This window comes from Scyliorhinus canicula, chromosome 9 (genome assembly GCF_902713615.1).
Source record: "Scyliorhinus canicula chromosome 9, sScyCan1.1, whole genome shotgun sequence".
In the NCBI taxonomy this organism is placed as follows: Eukaryota; Metazoa; Chordata; class Chondrichthyes; order Carcharhiniformes; family Scyliorhinidae; genus Scyliorhinus; species Scyliorhinus canicula.
This window is the reverse complement of record NC_052154.1, coordinates 74,610,301-74,626,796: the sequence shown is the minus strand read 5'-3', so window position 1 is coordinate 74,626,796 and position 16,496 is coordinate 74,610,301. Positions and strand designations below refer to the sequence as shown.

Here is a 16,496-nt window from a genome sequence, read left to right as displayed (position 1 = left end):
TACTCAATGATCACCTAAAGTTGTCCTTGTGTGCTATAATTCTGTCATCACAATTAAGGTGCTTTATCTATTAAAATAAAATTGGGACCATTTGTGGTGACAGTCTGCATGCGGCTAGCAAAAAGATCCAGCGTCATCTAAAAACTGTGTCGCATATCCAATGATCGAGTGAGTCAGATTTCTTTTTAATTTGCAAGGCTAGGTTCCATTCCTGTCCAGGTGACTTCACAGACACAGACTTTGTGCCAAAGGAAATGGGGAAAAACTTTCCATCAGCAGCTATTATAGTTTTGCATTTGTAAATGCTAGCAGGTTGAAGAAATGCTGGTTTGGACCTTCCCAAGTCAAATGTGCTGGGTAGATGCACAGGTGAAGGAATTCTAGAAATCCATTGAGATGATGGGAAAGGTCAATAGGAGAATGCAACAGGTCTAGCTGGTGGGGTTGAACTCTTCAAATAAGATCTGCCTCGGAGATGTGAATGGCAGAAGTCAGCTCTCTCCATTTTTCCTCTTCCTATAAAAAGCCCTACGGTTAACCTTCCACACTTCCGAATGTGCTGGCGAGGCAGTTTCTTCAAATTTACATTCTCAATTATTTGAATTTCCTCAATCAGTCCTTCCTGGCGGCAGAGAAGTAATTTAGACTGAAACAGATTCAAATAAAAACAGTTGTATACACATGCCAATAAAATAAATCGGGATGATATTTCATGGGAATAGATCCCATATAACCATGTATTATTTGGCCCAATTGCATGTGTACAGTTAAGAGTCTAGCCTATCAATTAAAGTTATAATTTTTCCAAACGACTGAAGATGAAAACTACTAAATTAAGTACTGAGGGGAAAGTAATGGAATAAGATACAGTTCCCCAGAGAGATTTAACATCGGGGCTGGTTAATATTTTACATTTAAAGAAAAGTCAGAGAAAATAACATTTCCAAATAGGAATGCAGAAAAATATTTGGGGTATTAAGAGATCACTGTGATACTAACAGCAATAAACAACTGTCAGGAGGGTCTACAGGGTGAGAGGCTGCAGGGAGAGACAGACACTATGACCCTGTTGCTTGCATGTTAAACTGGGACCATTAAAACCTGATGCTAACTATAGTTCTGGCAGCAATTCTATTAAAAAGCATGAGATGGTTCAGATCTGACACGGTCCACTTAAAAGAATTTATTTCCACAGCTGTGGCAGACACCAACAACACAGAACAAGCTTTTAATTCCTCTATAATTCTAATTGAGAACTGCAAAGTTGCTCCATTATACTCTTCTATAAAGCAGATGTTATTCTGCAGTAATCACATCAGTCAGCACTAGTTAACTTTCATTAGCATTGATTTAACTTTATTAAGACTATGTATATTTTAAAAAAAATTACAGGTGGCAAGAGTATGAAGGTGGCAATTGATTTTCTGGGCTCTGATAACATCAACAAGCTGCTTGCGGGATTTATGGTACAGTCATCTGAACCCTGGAAGTAAATTGCCCACCATCTTGTGTTTACGGTAGCCCAAACAAAATAAAATTGATTTGTAATAAAATAAAAACTTTCTTCTGCGACATTTTTTTAAAACACATCACACTTGTAGTACGAGAATATTCAATGGTAAGCCAACTGAATAAAGAGTCAATATGCTGAGTTGTGTGGGTCCCACTGATGAGAGCAATCAGTTCCCTATTCATTGGCTTACGATCAGACACTCTCTTTACACTCAGCAAGGATGGTAGATTAACTACAATCCTATCTTCTGCAATTAGCCATGCGCAGCAGCAGGAAAGACAGCTCTTTTACATTCCTAAAAAAAACACTGGTAACCGTGGAGATATCCTATAGGCAGCTTCAGGACTATTTTGATAAGACAGTATTATTAATTCTACTTTTTTTTAATTAATCTGCATTTCATTTTTAGCGTCTGCATTAGCAAACTGTTAGTGCTTACAAAATGGAGATGACACAAAACACCACCCTTGGTTCAACGGGCAACAACATACCACTCTTCTCATCAAAAGTCCACCTTTTTAAAGATTGCAGTATTTAAGGTTTAGACTGGTCGTGTTTGGCTGACGTCTTGCCCAACCTTCCATGGTGCAGGTTCGTTTTCAAAGGAGGCTTGACAGGCGAGCTCTGCTGTGTCCGATTCTTCACATCCATCCTGTTCTATATTAAGACTGTAGACGTTGAAATGGCAAAAAACCCATAAAAAACACTTCATAGTTCCCTTTCCACATATGACATGAGGACATTTATAGCAAACATTCTTGTTAAAAGTAATGCCTTTAAGAAATGTGGACACACACTATAAAACCATCTTTCTGTCAAGTCACTGAAGCTGATAAAACAAAAAAGAAACAAAATAGGACTGGCATTTTAATAGGTTGCAGCAGTGAAAATGCAGCCCTGGATTTCATGCTACATGAAAATACATAAATTAAAGTCTATTTTTAATTACACATTTGCCACATCACTCTGAAAATAATTCAATATTTGCAGGTCTGTGGGTGGATAACCTTTTCCTGGCTATCAATGGATCACAGATTCAGCTTCCACCATAGTACAGAAATCCATGCAAAATCCATCAGAAGTTCCTAAATTTCATTTTTTGGTTTCAATATAATGAAACACTCAGTCCACAGCCACTGTTTTTGTTTGTGAAGTATTAACTAGGTGGAGATCATTTACTTATCTTGTCTTAAGGTGCAGCTACTAGCAAACATAACCCAGGTGCCATGATGGCATAGGATACTGGAGGGTACACTATGCCATGGAAATGTACATGTACACTCCAAGGATGCGCAACGGCCAAGAGGGGGAATAAAATTCTCCAAAGCCACATTCATGCACTTCCTCACAGCCTGCTATATTGGTAGAAAGCTGCTGCATTGACCTCCAAGCTCTTAGTACTGGTCCACAAGGCAGGGAGGTCAGAGTTTGGAGCAGAGGAAGTAAGCCAAGTATACATTACCTTTTGCATCCTTTTTCTCTTCACTAAAACAGGAGTCATGAAGAATCAACTTTCCACCAGAACAGTGGATCACCAAATTCTGCAGCAATTTAGAATTGTGGGTAGCAAGATCATGGGATTAGGACTAAGCGCAGTTATGGTCCACAGACCAGGAGGAAGTGTGGGAGCAAAATGATGTAAATTAAATACCTTTAAACCACTGAATATAACGAGACATTTGCAGGCAAAAGCCTTTCAAACATTGCAGTATATAATAACAGCACTGCTGCCATTGGTGGGAAACAATAATACTAAAACACACCCCACACTTCACAGCAGTTGATCTTAAAATGCAAATACTTCTTTCTACATCGGAGCTTTATTCCAACAAAGATGGTTCAAATCAGTTTCTGGATCTGTGTTGCTAAAAAAAAATATTTTTCTGATGCCTTACCTGGTCACGTTGTGAATACTGGTGTGGTCATGTGAGGAGGAGGGGGGGGGGGGGGGGGGGGGGTCCAATGCACACCGATGTGCTGGTCACCTAAACCTACTTGCATTATTTTGTAACATCACCTTCAAAAAAGGAATTTGCTCTCTAGTGATGCAACTCATATTTTTTTTAAAAACACTGCATTGAGACACAAGTCTCAGCTTTAAAAGCCTGAACACTCTCAGCAGGACACAGGCAGAAGTGACTGAAGAATCCAGGTCACTAAATGATGTGACTTACAGCTCACTGGAACTGGTTGTGGTCTGTCAACATTGGTCAGTACCTCTCCCAGGGCAGAAGTATCCAAATTCCAGTCATGTGCATGCCCTCAAGTCCAGGCAATCTCACCTACAAGGCCTAGATAACTCATTTCTGTTTGTACTTACATTTCATTCTTGCTGGTTTGTCCCATCTTAACTTTGTGGACCTGGAGGTTGGGGAATTTTATAGGTGGATAAATCCTAAATTGGATTGAAGATCTGTTGGTATCAGTGAATTGATGGGAAACTGGATTTAAACTCAATGGGGGCAGGAGGGGAGACTTGTGACCCACATGGCCCATGAAAGTGCAAGCACTTTTCTCCAGGGCTACTGTTGCCCCTAAACTCGTACAAATATATCTGTGCCACAATTTGTACAAGTTTAGAGCCAAGATCAGGCTTTCAAAACTAAAATTTAAAAAGAAAATCACTGTCCACAAGCAGAACTTTCATAGGAGTTTTGCACTGTGTGTTGAAGGCAGTGCTCCTGCAGATAGCTTAGCTCTGTAAATCTCTCACCACACCACGTGCACTTACACTGACTCTCTCTGGCGTGGACATTCTGGTGCTTTATCAGATGTTCCTTCTGCTTAAAGCCTTTGTCACAAGTGATGCATTTAAAAGGTTTGTCCCCTGTGTGAACTCGCCGATGTCGCTCCAGGTCTGAAGAGTACTTGAACCGCTTCTCGCAGTCGCTGCACTTCAGCGGCTTCTCCTTGGCTGGCCGACACTGGTGCTCCACTAGCTCGGAGGAGCATGCAAAACGCCGCTCGCAGGCATTGCACTTGAGTGGCCGTTCCTCGACATGGGTTGACTCGTGGAGCTGCAGGGCTGAAACCCGCTTGTAAGCTTTCTGGCACACGGTACACTTGAAGGGTTTCCCCTCCACACGGGCACAGCGGTGACGCAAGAGCTCAGACGAGTCTTTGAAGCCCTTCTGGCATCCTGTGCATTGAAAGAGGCTTTCTCCAGTGTGAATGTGCTGGTGGTACAGGAGGTGCGAGGATTCACTGAAGCCCTTGTCACACACGGTGCATTTGTAGGGTTTGTCACCAGTGTGGGTGCGCTGATGTCGCACCAGTGCGTATAGCTGCTTGAAGCTCATCTGACAGGTAGTACACTTGAAGGGCCTCTCACCTGAGTGGACACGCTGGTGATGCTGGAGGTAGGAAGAGCGCTTGAAGCTCTTGGAGCATTGGCCGCACTTGAAGGGTCGTTCAGCCTCCGTTGCGCACTGGTGCTGCAGCAGCTCCCCAGGCTGTTTGAAGCCTGCGTGACAGATGACGCACTTGAACATGTCCTCACCGGCATGAACACACATATGGCGCACCAGATGTGAGCGGTGCTTGAAGCTCTTGTGGCATACGCTACAGTCATAGGGCCGTTCACCCGAGTGGATGCGCTGATGGTGTGCCAGGTGGGAGGACTGGCTGAAGGTCTTGTCGCATTGGCCGCATTTGAAGGGCCGCTCGCCCGTGTGCACCCTCTGGTGTCGCTGCAGCTCGGAAGCGTGGCGGAAAGCCTTCTCGCAGGACAAGCACTTGAAGGGTTTTTCACCATGGATGTATTGGTGGCGGACCAGCTGTGACGACTTCTTGAAGCCCTTCTGGCACACGCTGCATTTGAAGGGCTTTTCAGGGGCGTGGAATTGCTGGTGTGCCACCAACTCTGACGAGTCCTTGAATTTTTTCTTGCAGACAGTGCACTCAAAGGGTTGATCCTCGATGTGAACCCGCTGGTGCAGGATGAGCTCTGATGACTGCTGGAAATTCTCACCACATATGCTACACTTGAAGGGATTGTTCTCATTGTGGACATTTTGGTGCTGGACCAACGCCAGCAACTGGGAGAAGCCCATCTTGCAGACATGACAAATAAAGGGCTTCTCCTCTATCTGGCCACACTGGTGCTGCAAGAGGTCATTGGAGTGGCTGAAGGTCTTCTGGCACTGGGCGCACTGGTAGAAACGGTTCATGTTAACAAAACAGGGGTGCTGTTGGAGCTCTGACAGCTGCGTGATCGTCTGGCCGCACATGTTGCATTTTTGGGAACTCTCGGCTGACACGGGCTGATGCTGCTGAAGGGCTCCGTCTGTGGGGAACACAATCGCAAACTCGAGTGCGCGTTCGGTGTTCTGGGGAATGCAGTTCTCCACCATGGGTGGGGCGGCTGGGTGTTCCTCCCAACACTCAGTCATGTTGAACGGGCTCACATTGGAAAATAGTTGCTTCCCGAGATGAAATGGCCAAAACGATGGATGCCTCTCACTGATTCCACACTGAGCAATAAGAGCCCCGGGCAGCCTTATCTGTTCAAAAGAAAATATTCAAATCAGCTGTATATTTTTTAAAAATCCAAACTGTCCTCGTTGCATTTTTTCATAAACTGTAAAAAAACAATGTTGGAAGAGTTGCAAGCAAGAACAAACAACGAGCGAAACATTTTAAAAACATTCGAACCGGGAATGTCGGCGTCGCTGGCTGGGCCAACATTCATTTCCCCGTCACTAATTGCCCTTGAACTGAGCTGGTCTGTTTCAGAGGGCATTTAAGAATCAGCCACGTTGCTATGGATGTGGAATCACATCCAGGCCCGACCAGGTGAGGACAGCAGATTTCCTTCCCTAAAGGACGTTAGTGAACCAGATGGGTTTTATGACAATCGACAATTATTTCATAATTTTTTTATTCCAGATTCTTTACTGAATTCAGACTTCACCATCTGCTACTGGTGGAATCGAACCTGGACCCGCTCATTACCCTGGCTCTCTGGATTACTACAACAGCACAACAGAAATATAACACACTCTGGGAAGGGGACTGTGTCCTTGATTTCCACAGTCCATCCAAAAGACTCCTGACAGCTGGAGAAAGAAATAAGAGCCACTAAAAGGGAGAAGCAGAATAAAAAGGAGACGAAGGTGGGGAGAAATAGCCCATTTGCAACACTAAGGCAAAGAAATCTGACCAATCATGAGTAATGGATTGTCAATGTGCAAAGTCCCTTACTAAACTTAATCACAGGCTCATGGCCCTTCTCAACATATCTCTGCCCTGCCAGTTTAACTTTGATTTGAATCAGGAACCCGTTTTAAAGTTATGGTGTGACATTCACTCAACAAAGAACACTACTAGCTGGTACAGGAACTGCCTGGAAAATATGCAGTCAATCATAAAGTTTTCAGTCTGACTTCAATCTTTTAATTAATATAGGCGATACCGTATCTTTTTTTCCAATTTAGAGTAACCAATTCCTTTTTTTCCAATTAAGGGGCAATTTCTTTTTTTATATAATGTTTATTAGTGTCACAATTAGGCTTACATTAACACTACAATGAAGTTACTGTGAAAATCCCCTACTTGCCACACTACGGCGCTTGTTCGGGTACACCGAGGGAGAATTTAGAATGTCCAAATTACCTAACAGCACGTCTTTCGGGACTTGTGGGTGGAAACCGGACGAAACCCACGCAGACACTGGGAGAGCGTGCAGACTCCGCATAGACAGTGACCCAAGCCGGGAATCAAACCTGGGTCCCTGGCGCTGTGAAGCAACAATGTTACCATGCCACCCATAGCATGTCCAATCCACCTACCCTGCACATCTTTGGGTTGTGAGGGTGAGACCCACATAGACACAGGGAGAATGTGCAAACTCCAAATGTAGTGACTCGGGGCTGGGATTGAACCCGGGTCCTCAGCGCCATGAGGTAACAATGCCAACCACTCTGCCACCCTAAGGTGATACCATATCAAGTGCATTCTTAGGCTTCTGGTATTGGAAAGGAGTGAATACTATGTAGATATTTTTCTGCTTGGGTGGCCCAGGTGAACTGCCATTTCTGTCAAAGGTTAGTCATGATACTGTGAATGTTTGGTAACTCCAGCATTATCTGTTGGTTACTGGATCAACCTTGGGGTGAAAGGGTGAGTGACTGCCCTGTTCCCACACCTACAAGTCTTGGCCAACATCCATCAACTGGACAATGTGGCTGGCATGGAAGAGTTACCGGTGCAGGGCTGTTGGGTTGCATCACAAGCTTGAATGTGTATTCCACCACCACCCCACATGTTGGAAGGAGTTGCACCACTTTAATACAATGCCTGCAGTACAGACATTGAAGAGGCAGGCGCAAAGTTCATTTGCATTCGTTCTTGGCTAGAACCATGATCCTGCACAATCCAGAACATTTCAAAGGCCAGCCACACAAAGCGAGTTCTCCAAATGGTTACAGTCCAGTCTGCTTCTCATTCCTAGCTTGCCCAAAGCCACCAATTTGCACAAACGTCCTTTGACCAGAACCTTAATATGCACAATTGTAGGGTAACAAATCAGATTCAAATTTCTAACTGTCACATAGCTACTGAAAATAATTAGACAACAAAATCATGAAAGTATGGCAGCACCAACATAATGGCACAGCATTAATATCAACAGAGAAGCAGCAGCTGAGAGGAAATTGAAATGCTGACTCCAGCCATCCACCTGTTACTATTATATTTAGTTCCTAATGTGTGGACCTTGTAATATTGTCATCCTAATATGTCACATACATAAAATAAGTAATAATTTCAATTAATATCAGCCATCCGCCTGTTACTATTATATTTAGTTCCTAATGTGGGGACCTTGTTATATTGTCATCTTAATATGATGTCACATACATAAAATAAGTAATAATTTCAAGAAATACCCAACAATGAAGGCATTACCAAGGTTATTCAAGTAATGGAATCATATGTTAAAGACATTCCATTACTAGTTATGTTATTTTAACCTCCTTTAACTTATTGTTTTGGGCATATTTGGAACATTGCACACAACGCTGAACCCTCCCCCTCCCCAATGTTCAAAAGAGCCATGATATCGTAAAAAGTGCTTATCCCAACTGGACTTTCAAGGGCAACTCTCAGGACTAAACATAATTCCAATGGACAAGTATGAACAGGGATGTGATTCAGTTCTTTAAGCATGGATACCGCGAGTAAAACTCAGATACGCTGGTGGCAGAACATTTTGAGTGGTCCAGCTAGCCTGTATTTGAATAATTCCATTCCAAATATACTGATGCATCATGAAATGAGGAAAATAGGATGCCGGCTCCTCTGCTGGTCAGAAGCACTAGTTTGTGGAAAAACGTACTGTAGTGATAATGTCACTGGATTAATAATCAACGGAACCAGGTTAATATTTTGGAGACATGGGTTCAAATGACTAAAATCTGGAATTGAAAGCTAGTCTCAGTAATAGTGACCATGAAACTACCATCGATTTTAATTAAAAACCCATCTTGTTCACGAATGTCCCCCACGGAATGCCATCATTACCTGGTCAAGCCTACATGTAACCCCTGCTCCACAGTCATGTAGCTGACTCTTCACCGTCCCATGAAATGGCCTGCCAAGCCACTTAGTTCAAGGGCAATTTAGGATGGGTAACAACTGCTGACCTGGCTAATGATGCCCACATCTCATGAAATAACAAAAAAAGCATGTCATGATTTGTTCTGAGAAAAAGGATAGAGTTAAGATCCGCTTGAATAAGTTGAAGTGGTGTAGGCTGTTTTACTGCTGTCTCCATGGACTCTGGTGGATGTAACCATCTTACCAACTGTCTCCTGGTAAAGTCTGACAGCTTAAAGCAGACAGATGGGTGAAAACTCCTTTGTATAATTGCAATCGCTTTTTCAAAACACATTGCAGCATTATACATGGGTCTATATAGGAATTTCCATATGGCGTACTCATAACGATATGCCATAGGAAAACCTTTTTTAAGCCATTGCCTATTAATGTTCCAACACACCACTTACGTGACTAATCCAAATCTAACTGTACAGCTACATGTTCTTACAGTTAAGTGGATGCAGTATGAAAATTTCATATTCCCTGTGTAAAATCCCAGTGAGTCAAAAGTGCCCACGGTCAGCTGCAGGGAAAGTTTACCTTCATGTTACTAACAACACTGGAATGCATACGATTCCTGGCTTGTTAACAAGAGCCATTCTGAATCCAGAGAGGAAAAACAGAAATCTGTTTCTTGGAAGCACTTCCCATAACATCTCAGGCTACACTGGCAATGCCACATGCATTGGCCTTCAGCACCCACAGCAACTGTTCTTAAGCGTTACAGTCTGTGGATTTGAATTTGGCGGGCCAGACTGAGAAAGGGTGCGGTTCTCGGATTTAAAGGACTTTAATGAATCGTTTGGATTTCTACAATTATTTCTGTCAGCTTCAACTGTCATATCTCTTTCTGTTGCAAACCTAGAAGCTCTCATTTCACACAGTCCATATCTTGGTCTGCCAAGGTGGCATTTGAACTTGTGGCTGTTTGGGTTACTCATGCAGCACCGTAACCACTATGCTCGTCTCCTCTATGGTGTCTAAGGTATAAATCTGTACATCAACAAAATTGTTGAGAGTTACGTTGTATTTAGTGTCGAGCTATAGGCAGTGAGATCACTTGAATTTCTCTGGGTACAAAAGCTTTTATTACTGGTGATTTCTTGTCTCCAAGTCAATTTGCCTAATGATTAAAAGGATCTAATGTGATGCACAGCCTTCTACTGGGAGGAAGTCTGAATTACATCACTATGGTTTGTAACAGGAGGGAAGTGAAGTGAAAGTTAATAATTCAGTTGCAAAAAGAGGTTTAATTTGAAATGGGATTTTACGTTGGTTCGTCTCCCACAGACTACTCTGAATGCAGCTGCTAATTCACAATATCCAATTATTCCTTTTTGGTACTAGATTCCCGTGGGGAATTATTATTACAATCAATTCAACTTTTTAAGTGCAAAGAATATTAAACTTGGAGATGACAAAAGCAAGGTACGGTTACATTATTTACTGGTCACAAAGCAGCTTATGAAAACCAACTGGAAGACACCGAGTTAAACTAAGTGGAAGACACCAAGTTAAACAAGGTAATCAACAGTTCGTGCTACTGCCAAGCATGGACTGCACCTTAACACCACTGAAATGAATGCCGGTCTGCACATGCAAATCAGGGCCAGTGCTTGATACAATTGAACACAGATTAAGAGCAGGAACAAATTTGTTTGTGACTCTTGAAAAATGGGAGCCAGGTACAGTGAGGGGCCTATCAAACACAGAGGGGGCTTACCACTTCTGTATATGCCAGCCCACGACTTTCCTGTCTGTTAAAATGAACAGGGCAGAGAACTGTGGAGGCGAAGCTTAAAACTCAGGCCATCCTTTCAATGCTTTCCTGCCTGTTGAAGCATCAAACAGGGTTTCAACTACAATACATACATGGTATAAATGTAATCACTAAACACTTTCAGAAAGAAAGGTCTTTTTCATTGTCAGGTACGGGGCTCTATATTTTGCACAAAAAGCTTACTTCAAAGAACATTATGTATGTTATTGACCTCTAACTACAGCTTTAAAGATGCAGAATAATTTTTCCCTTGTTTTTTGTGTACCTCATCTAATCCAGGGTTTCTCTACTTCTCTCAATTATGTACAAAAAATATCAGAGTTCTGATAGGAAATTTGGAGTATTGGCTGTAAAATAGTAAATAACAATACTTAATAAAAGCATAGAACAACAACTACCAAGAGTCGAAGGGCAATGGTGCGGCGTGGCAGCGGTGCACAGGGCCTAGCAGGGGCGCCAGGTCAAGGGCATGCGGCCGCGGGGGTACCAGGTGGCACGCTAGGATTAAGGGGTGAGTGAGCAGAGGTGCCAGGGACCGGGGTGGGGCGACGGCGGCAGGGATCGGGGTGGGGCGAGGGCGGCAGGGATCGGGGTGGGGCGAGGGCGGCAGGGATCGGGGTGGGGCGAGGGCGGCAGGGATCGGGGTGGGGCGAGGGCGGCAGGGATCGGGGTGGGGCGAGGGCGGCAGGGATCGGGGTGGGGCGAGGGCGCCAGGGATCGGGGTGGGGCGAGGGCGCCAGGGATCGGGGTGGGGCGAGGGCGCCAGGGATCGGGGTGGGGCGAGGGCGCCAGGGATGGGGGTGGGGCGAGGGCGCCAGGGATCGGGGTGGGGCGAGGGCGCCAGGGATCGGGGTGGGGCGAGGGCGCCAGGGATCGGGGTGGGGCGAGGGCGCCAGGGATCGGGGTGGGGCGAGGGCGCCAGGGATCGGGGTGGGGCGAGGGCGCCAGGGATCGGGGTGGGGCGAGGGCGCCAGGGATCGGGGTGGGGCGAGGGCGCCAGGGATCGGGGTGGGGCGAGGGCGCCAGGGATCGGGGTGGGGCGAGGGCGCCAGGGATCGGGGTGGGGCGAGGGCGCCAGGGATCGGGGTGGGGCGAGGGCGCCAGGGATCGGGATGGGGCGAGGGCGCCAGGGATCGGGGTGGGGCGAGGAGGGATCGGGGTGGGGCGAGGGCGCCAGGGATCGGGGTGGGGCGAGGGCGCCAGGGATCGGGGTGGGGCGAGGGCGCCAGGGATCGGGGTGGGGCGAGGGCGCCAGGGATCGGGGTGGGGCGAGGGCGCCAGGGATCGGGGTGGGGCGAGGGCGCCAGGGATCGGGGTGGGGCGAGGGCGCCAGGGATCGGGGTGGGGCGAGGGCGCCAGGGATCGGGGTGGGGCGAGGGCGCCAGGGATCGGGGTGGGGCGAGGGCGCCAGGGATCGGGGGGGGCGACGGCGCCAGGGATCGAGGGGGCGACGGCGCCAGGGATCGAGGGGCAACATTGCCAGGGATCGAGGGGCGACGGCGCAGAGGTGCCAGGGATCATGGGGCAACTGCATTTAACTGGGTCACTCTGGGTATCACACTGGCACATGGGCTCAGGGAGCAGCTGCAGCCTCAGTGAAGCTGGCACATGGCGCGCAGTGTGGAGCGGTGAGTGCCCGCTCCCCTCCCCTGTTGCTGGGCTGGGCTGGGCAGCGCCATCGCCGCCAGGCCCAGGACAATGGCCGCCTCCTTCCTCCCCGCTTGCCCGCCCGCGGGGGCGAGAGCCGCGGAATCTCGGGCCCTCGCTATTAAACCCATCGGCCTCATCGCTCGGTCTAGATAACCCCGCCTGCCTGTCGCCGGTACCTGCTGGCTCCTTGGGGCTATTGAGGGTGAGGCCCCGGCTCCGAGTGCCGGCCAGGCCCAGGCCCAATTCCAATTCCACCCCCCAAAGCCGCGGCCTGTCCTACCGCACGACTCTCTCGCTCTGCGTCTATTCGGGGGAGAGGGGGCGGAGAGGCCGAGGAGAATTCAGCGTGCCCGGAAGGCCGGATAGGGGTGTCGACGGAGCCGCTGACTATTGCCGTTAGAGCCGACTCCCCCACTCGGTTGCTCGGCTCCGGCCCGCTCCGGCCCGCGTAAACAGGAAGCCAAGAGCAGCCGCGGGGTTTCCTGTCACTGCTGCCGGCTCTCTGCTGCCCCCGGCGGATCCAGCTCGAACAGCGGCGCCGGCTCCAGGGACAGGTTGTCCCATTCCTGAGAGCCTCACCTGCAGAGTGAGCCCAACCCAAACACTGCTTCACTCGTCTTTCTGCCCCTCTCAACCTTAACACCCAACTCTAAATCTGCCTCTTCTAACTCCAAATCCTGCTCCCAATTTGAATGCTAATTATTTAAGTCCTGCATCAAACTTCAAAGTTTATCCTGAATTTTAAATCCACTTTTTAAATTATATTCACCAATCTGAATTCTTCAAATCTTAATCTGAATTTTCAATACCATTCATTAATTATATTCCGTCTCTAAATTCTTCAAACGTTAATCAGAATTTGAAATCCTATTTTGCATATTCCTCACTCTGAATACTTAAGATCGAAATCTGAATTTTCAATCCAATTCTTTAATTATATTCCCCACACTAAATTCTTCAATTTTTTATCAGAATTTTAAATCCAATTTTAAATTATATTCCCAACACTGAATTCTTCAAATCAAAATCAAAATTTTCAATCCAATTCTTTAATCATATTCCCCACACTAAATTCTTCAATTTTTTATCAGAATTTTAAATCCAATTTTAAATTATATTCCCAACACTGAATTCTTCAAATCAAAATCAAAATTTTCAATCCAATTCTTTAATCATATTCCCCACTCTAAATTCTTCAAATCCTAATCCAAATTTTACATCCTATTCCTTCACAGTAGTATATCCCTCATCTTTTTTTAAAATTTAGAATACCCAATTCCTTTGTATCAACTAAGGGGCAATTTAGCGTGGCCAATTGACCTACTCTGCACATCTATTTGGGTTGTGTGCATGAGACCCACGCAGACATGGGGAGAATGTGCAAACTCCACATGAACAGTGACCTGGTGCCGGGATCAAACTTGTGTCCTCGCGCCATGAGGCAGCAGTGCTAACCACTATGCCACCATGTGGTCCAGTATATCCCTCATCCTAAAAGTTTCTAATCTGAATTATAAATCCAATCTTTAATTATATTCCCCACTCTCAATACTTCAAATCTAAATCTGAATTTAGATTTAAATCTAAATCTGAACGTTCTGCAGAGAAGTGGCAGCTGCTGCCAGGGCCCGGAGCGCTGCCAACCATTCCCCCCGACCGCGAAAACCCAGAAAACGGATACCGCCCAGCAATCGCTGGCTGCACAGCTCAGGAGGGCAGTCGGCCCTGCAAGGACCCAACCCCCCGCCACCCCGCCATGCGCGACCACCATCCCTGGGGCCAGACCCACGATGTGGGGGAAGACGACAGTTCCTATCACCAGCTCCGTTACATGGCCTTGCCGCGGGTCGCTCTACCCAGCTTTCGGTCCAGGCATTTCATTTGCATGTAATTAGATACCGGATCAGCGGTATCTGTGGTCAGCCACCATGCCTTTGACCAGATCAAGTCTGGCCTCCAAACACTGAATCTTTGGGACACCAACTCCTGCTTCGCCACGTACATGGAGGAACCTCTGGTGATTGCAGGTACTTTGACGGTTCAGGTCGAGTATGGACAACAAGTGGCAAATCTACCTTTGGTAGTCGTCCATGGCAATGGACCAAGTCTTTTGGGGAGGGATTTGTTGCACCACTTCCATTTGGACTGGTAGAGTGTTTGCCGGTTGCCCCAAATGGCCCTGAAGGAGTCCTGGTGAGGTTCCCATCTGTATTTCAGGAGGGTTTGCATTAGCATCAACACAATGGCACAAAAGTGATACTTTTGTGCCCAACCAGTCCCATATGCCTTGTGATCGAAGGTGACCGCAGAGCTGGACCATCTGGAGGGCTTGAAAATCATACATCCTGTCCAATTCTCCGACTGAACGGTGCCAGTCGTGCCCAATACGAAACCCGACTGCTCCATCTTCCTATGTGGCGATTATAAACCGATGGTCAACTGCGTCTCCCGATTGGATCGCTATCCTGTCCCTTGCATAGAGGATCTGTACGCCAATCTCAGTGGTGGCCGCTCATTTTTGAAACTCGGCATGAACCGTGCATACCTCCAACTAACTTTGGCTCCTGACTCCAGACATTTTGTGACCATCAGTACGCACTGGGGATTATATGAGTGTACCCGGCTGCCTTTCGGGGTTTCCTTGGCGTGTACCATTTTCCAGCAGGTGATGGAGAACATCCTCTGACGTCTCCCACGGGTGGCAGTGTACCTGGATGATGTGTTGATCACAGGTTCATCTGACCAGGAACATTTGGAAAACTTGGCTGAAGTCCTCCGGTGGTTTGGGGAAGCTGAAGTGCGCCTCCACAGAGAAAAATGGGTGTTCAATGCGGCTAAAGTTACCTACCTGAGCTATCACACAGATTGCATCCAGTGGAGGAAAATATACAGGATATCCGTCGGACCCCTGTTCCCAACGGCCCAACAGAACTGAGTTTGTATTTGGGCTTTGTCAACTTTATGGTAAGTTTCTCCTGAACCTCGCCACGTTATTTGCTCCCTTCATCGTCTGCTAAAAAAAGGTCAGTGATGGGAATGGTCCCAGGCCCGAGGCATGGCTTTCACGTCAGTCAACCAGCAGCTGTCACCCTCCTGACTGCTGACCCACTTTGACCTGTCCAAGCTGTTCTTGTTAATGTGTGATGCTTCTCCCTGCAGGGTCAGGGATGTCCTTACTCACCAGATAGATGATAGGTCGGAGCGCCTCATCGCAGTTCCATCTCGGACGTTGGCTGATGCTGAGAAAAACTATGCGCAGATCGAAAGAGAGGGTTTGGCAGTAGTTTTTAGACTGAAGAAATTCCATCAATATTTCTACAGGCAGCCTTTACCTTTTTCACAGATCACAAGCCCCTACATTTCAAGGAGCACCGAGCAATTGCCCCCATCCTCTCTGCCAGGATCCAGCGTTGGGCGCTATTATGAATATGTGTAGGAAAATCAGTCTGGTACCAAGGTTACACACGACGATGCATTGAGCCGCCTCCTGATCCCCACCAGGCCCCCGGATTCGGCCAACGAGGTAATCTGCGTCCTCCATTTTATAGACTCTCTGCCGGTCATGGCATCCAGGATCCGCGGTTGGACCCAAACAGACCCACAGTTGTACTGGGTGTGACACATCATCCTGTATCGAACCCAGCACTGTGCATTGAAGGGTGACTTGAAGGCCTACACCACCAAGTGTAGCCATGTAAAATGGCCACCTGCAACGGACCATGGGAATTGTGGTCAATTTGGGACACAGATAGGTACACAGCCTCTGTGTATTGTGCAAAGAAACCAGACTTGGCTGAAACTTGTATCCATTAAGAGCCGATCACCATTTCCCCCAGGACAATAGAGTTTGAATCAAGGAGTTACAACAGTAACAGACTAACCGGCACCACCTCCCCCCCCCTTATTTGGAAAGGCCTGCATGCCTGGGACAATGATAGCTGGGACCTGCCCAGC

General features: G+C 46.9%; 1 protein-coding gene across 1 annotated transcript; it reads right to left on the bottom strand.

The window, feature by feature from the left end:
- Positions 1 to 1,163: 1,163 nt before the first annotated feature.
- On the bottom strand, positions 1,164 to 13,152 carry LOC119971424 (zinc finger protein 319-like). Its single transcript, XM_038806917.1, has 3 exons — positions 12,823 to 13,152; positions 4,245 to 6,015; positions 1,164 to 2,181 (listed from the first exon to the last, which is right to left on the bottom strand). The coding sequence occupies exons 2-3, from the start codon at positions 5,902 to 5,904 to the stop codon at positions 2,171 to 2,173; spliced, it is 1,671 nt and encodes a 556-aa protein (XP_038662845.1). The 5' UTR covers positions 5,905 to 6,015; positions 12,823 to 13,152; the 3' UTR covers positions 1,164 to 2,170.
- Between the last annotated feature and the right edge of the window lie 3,344 nt (positions 13,153 to 16,496).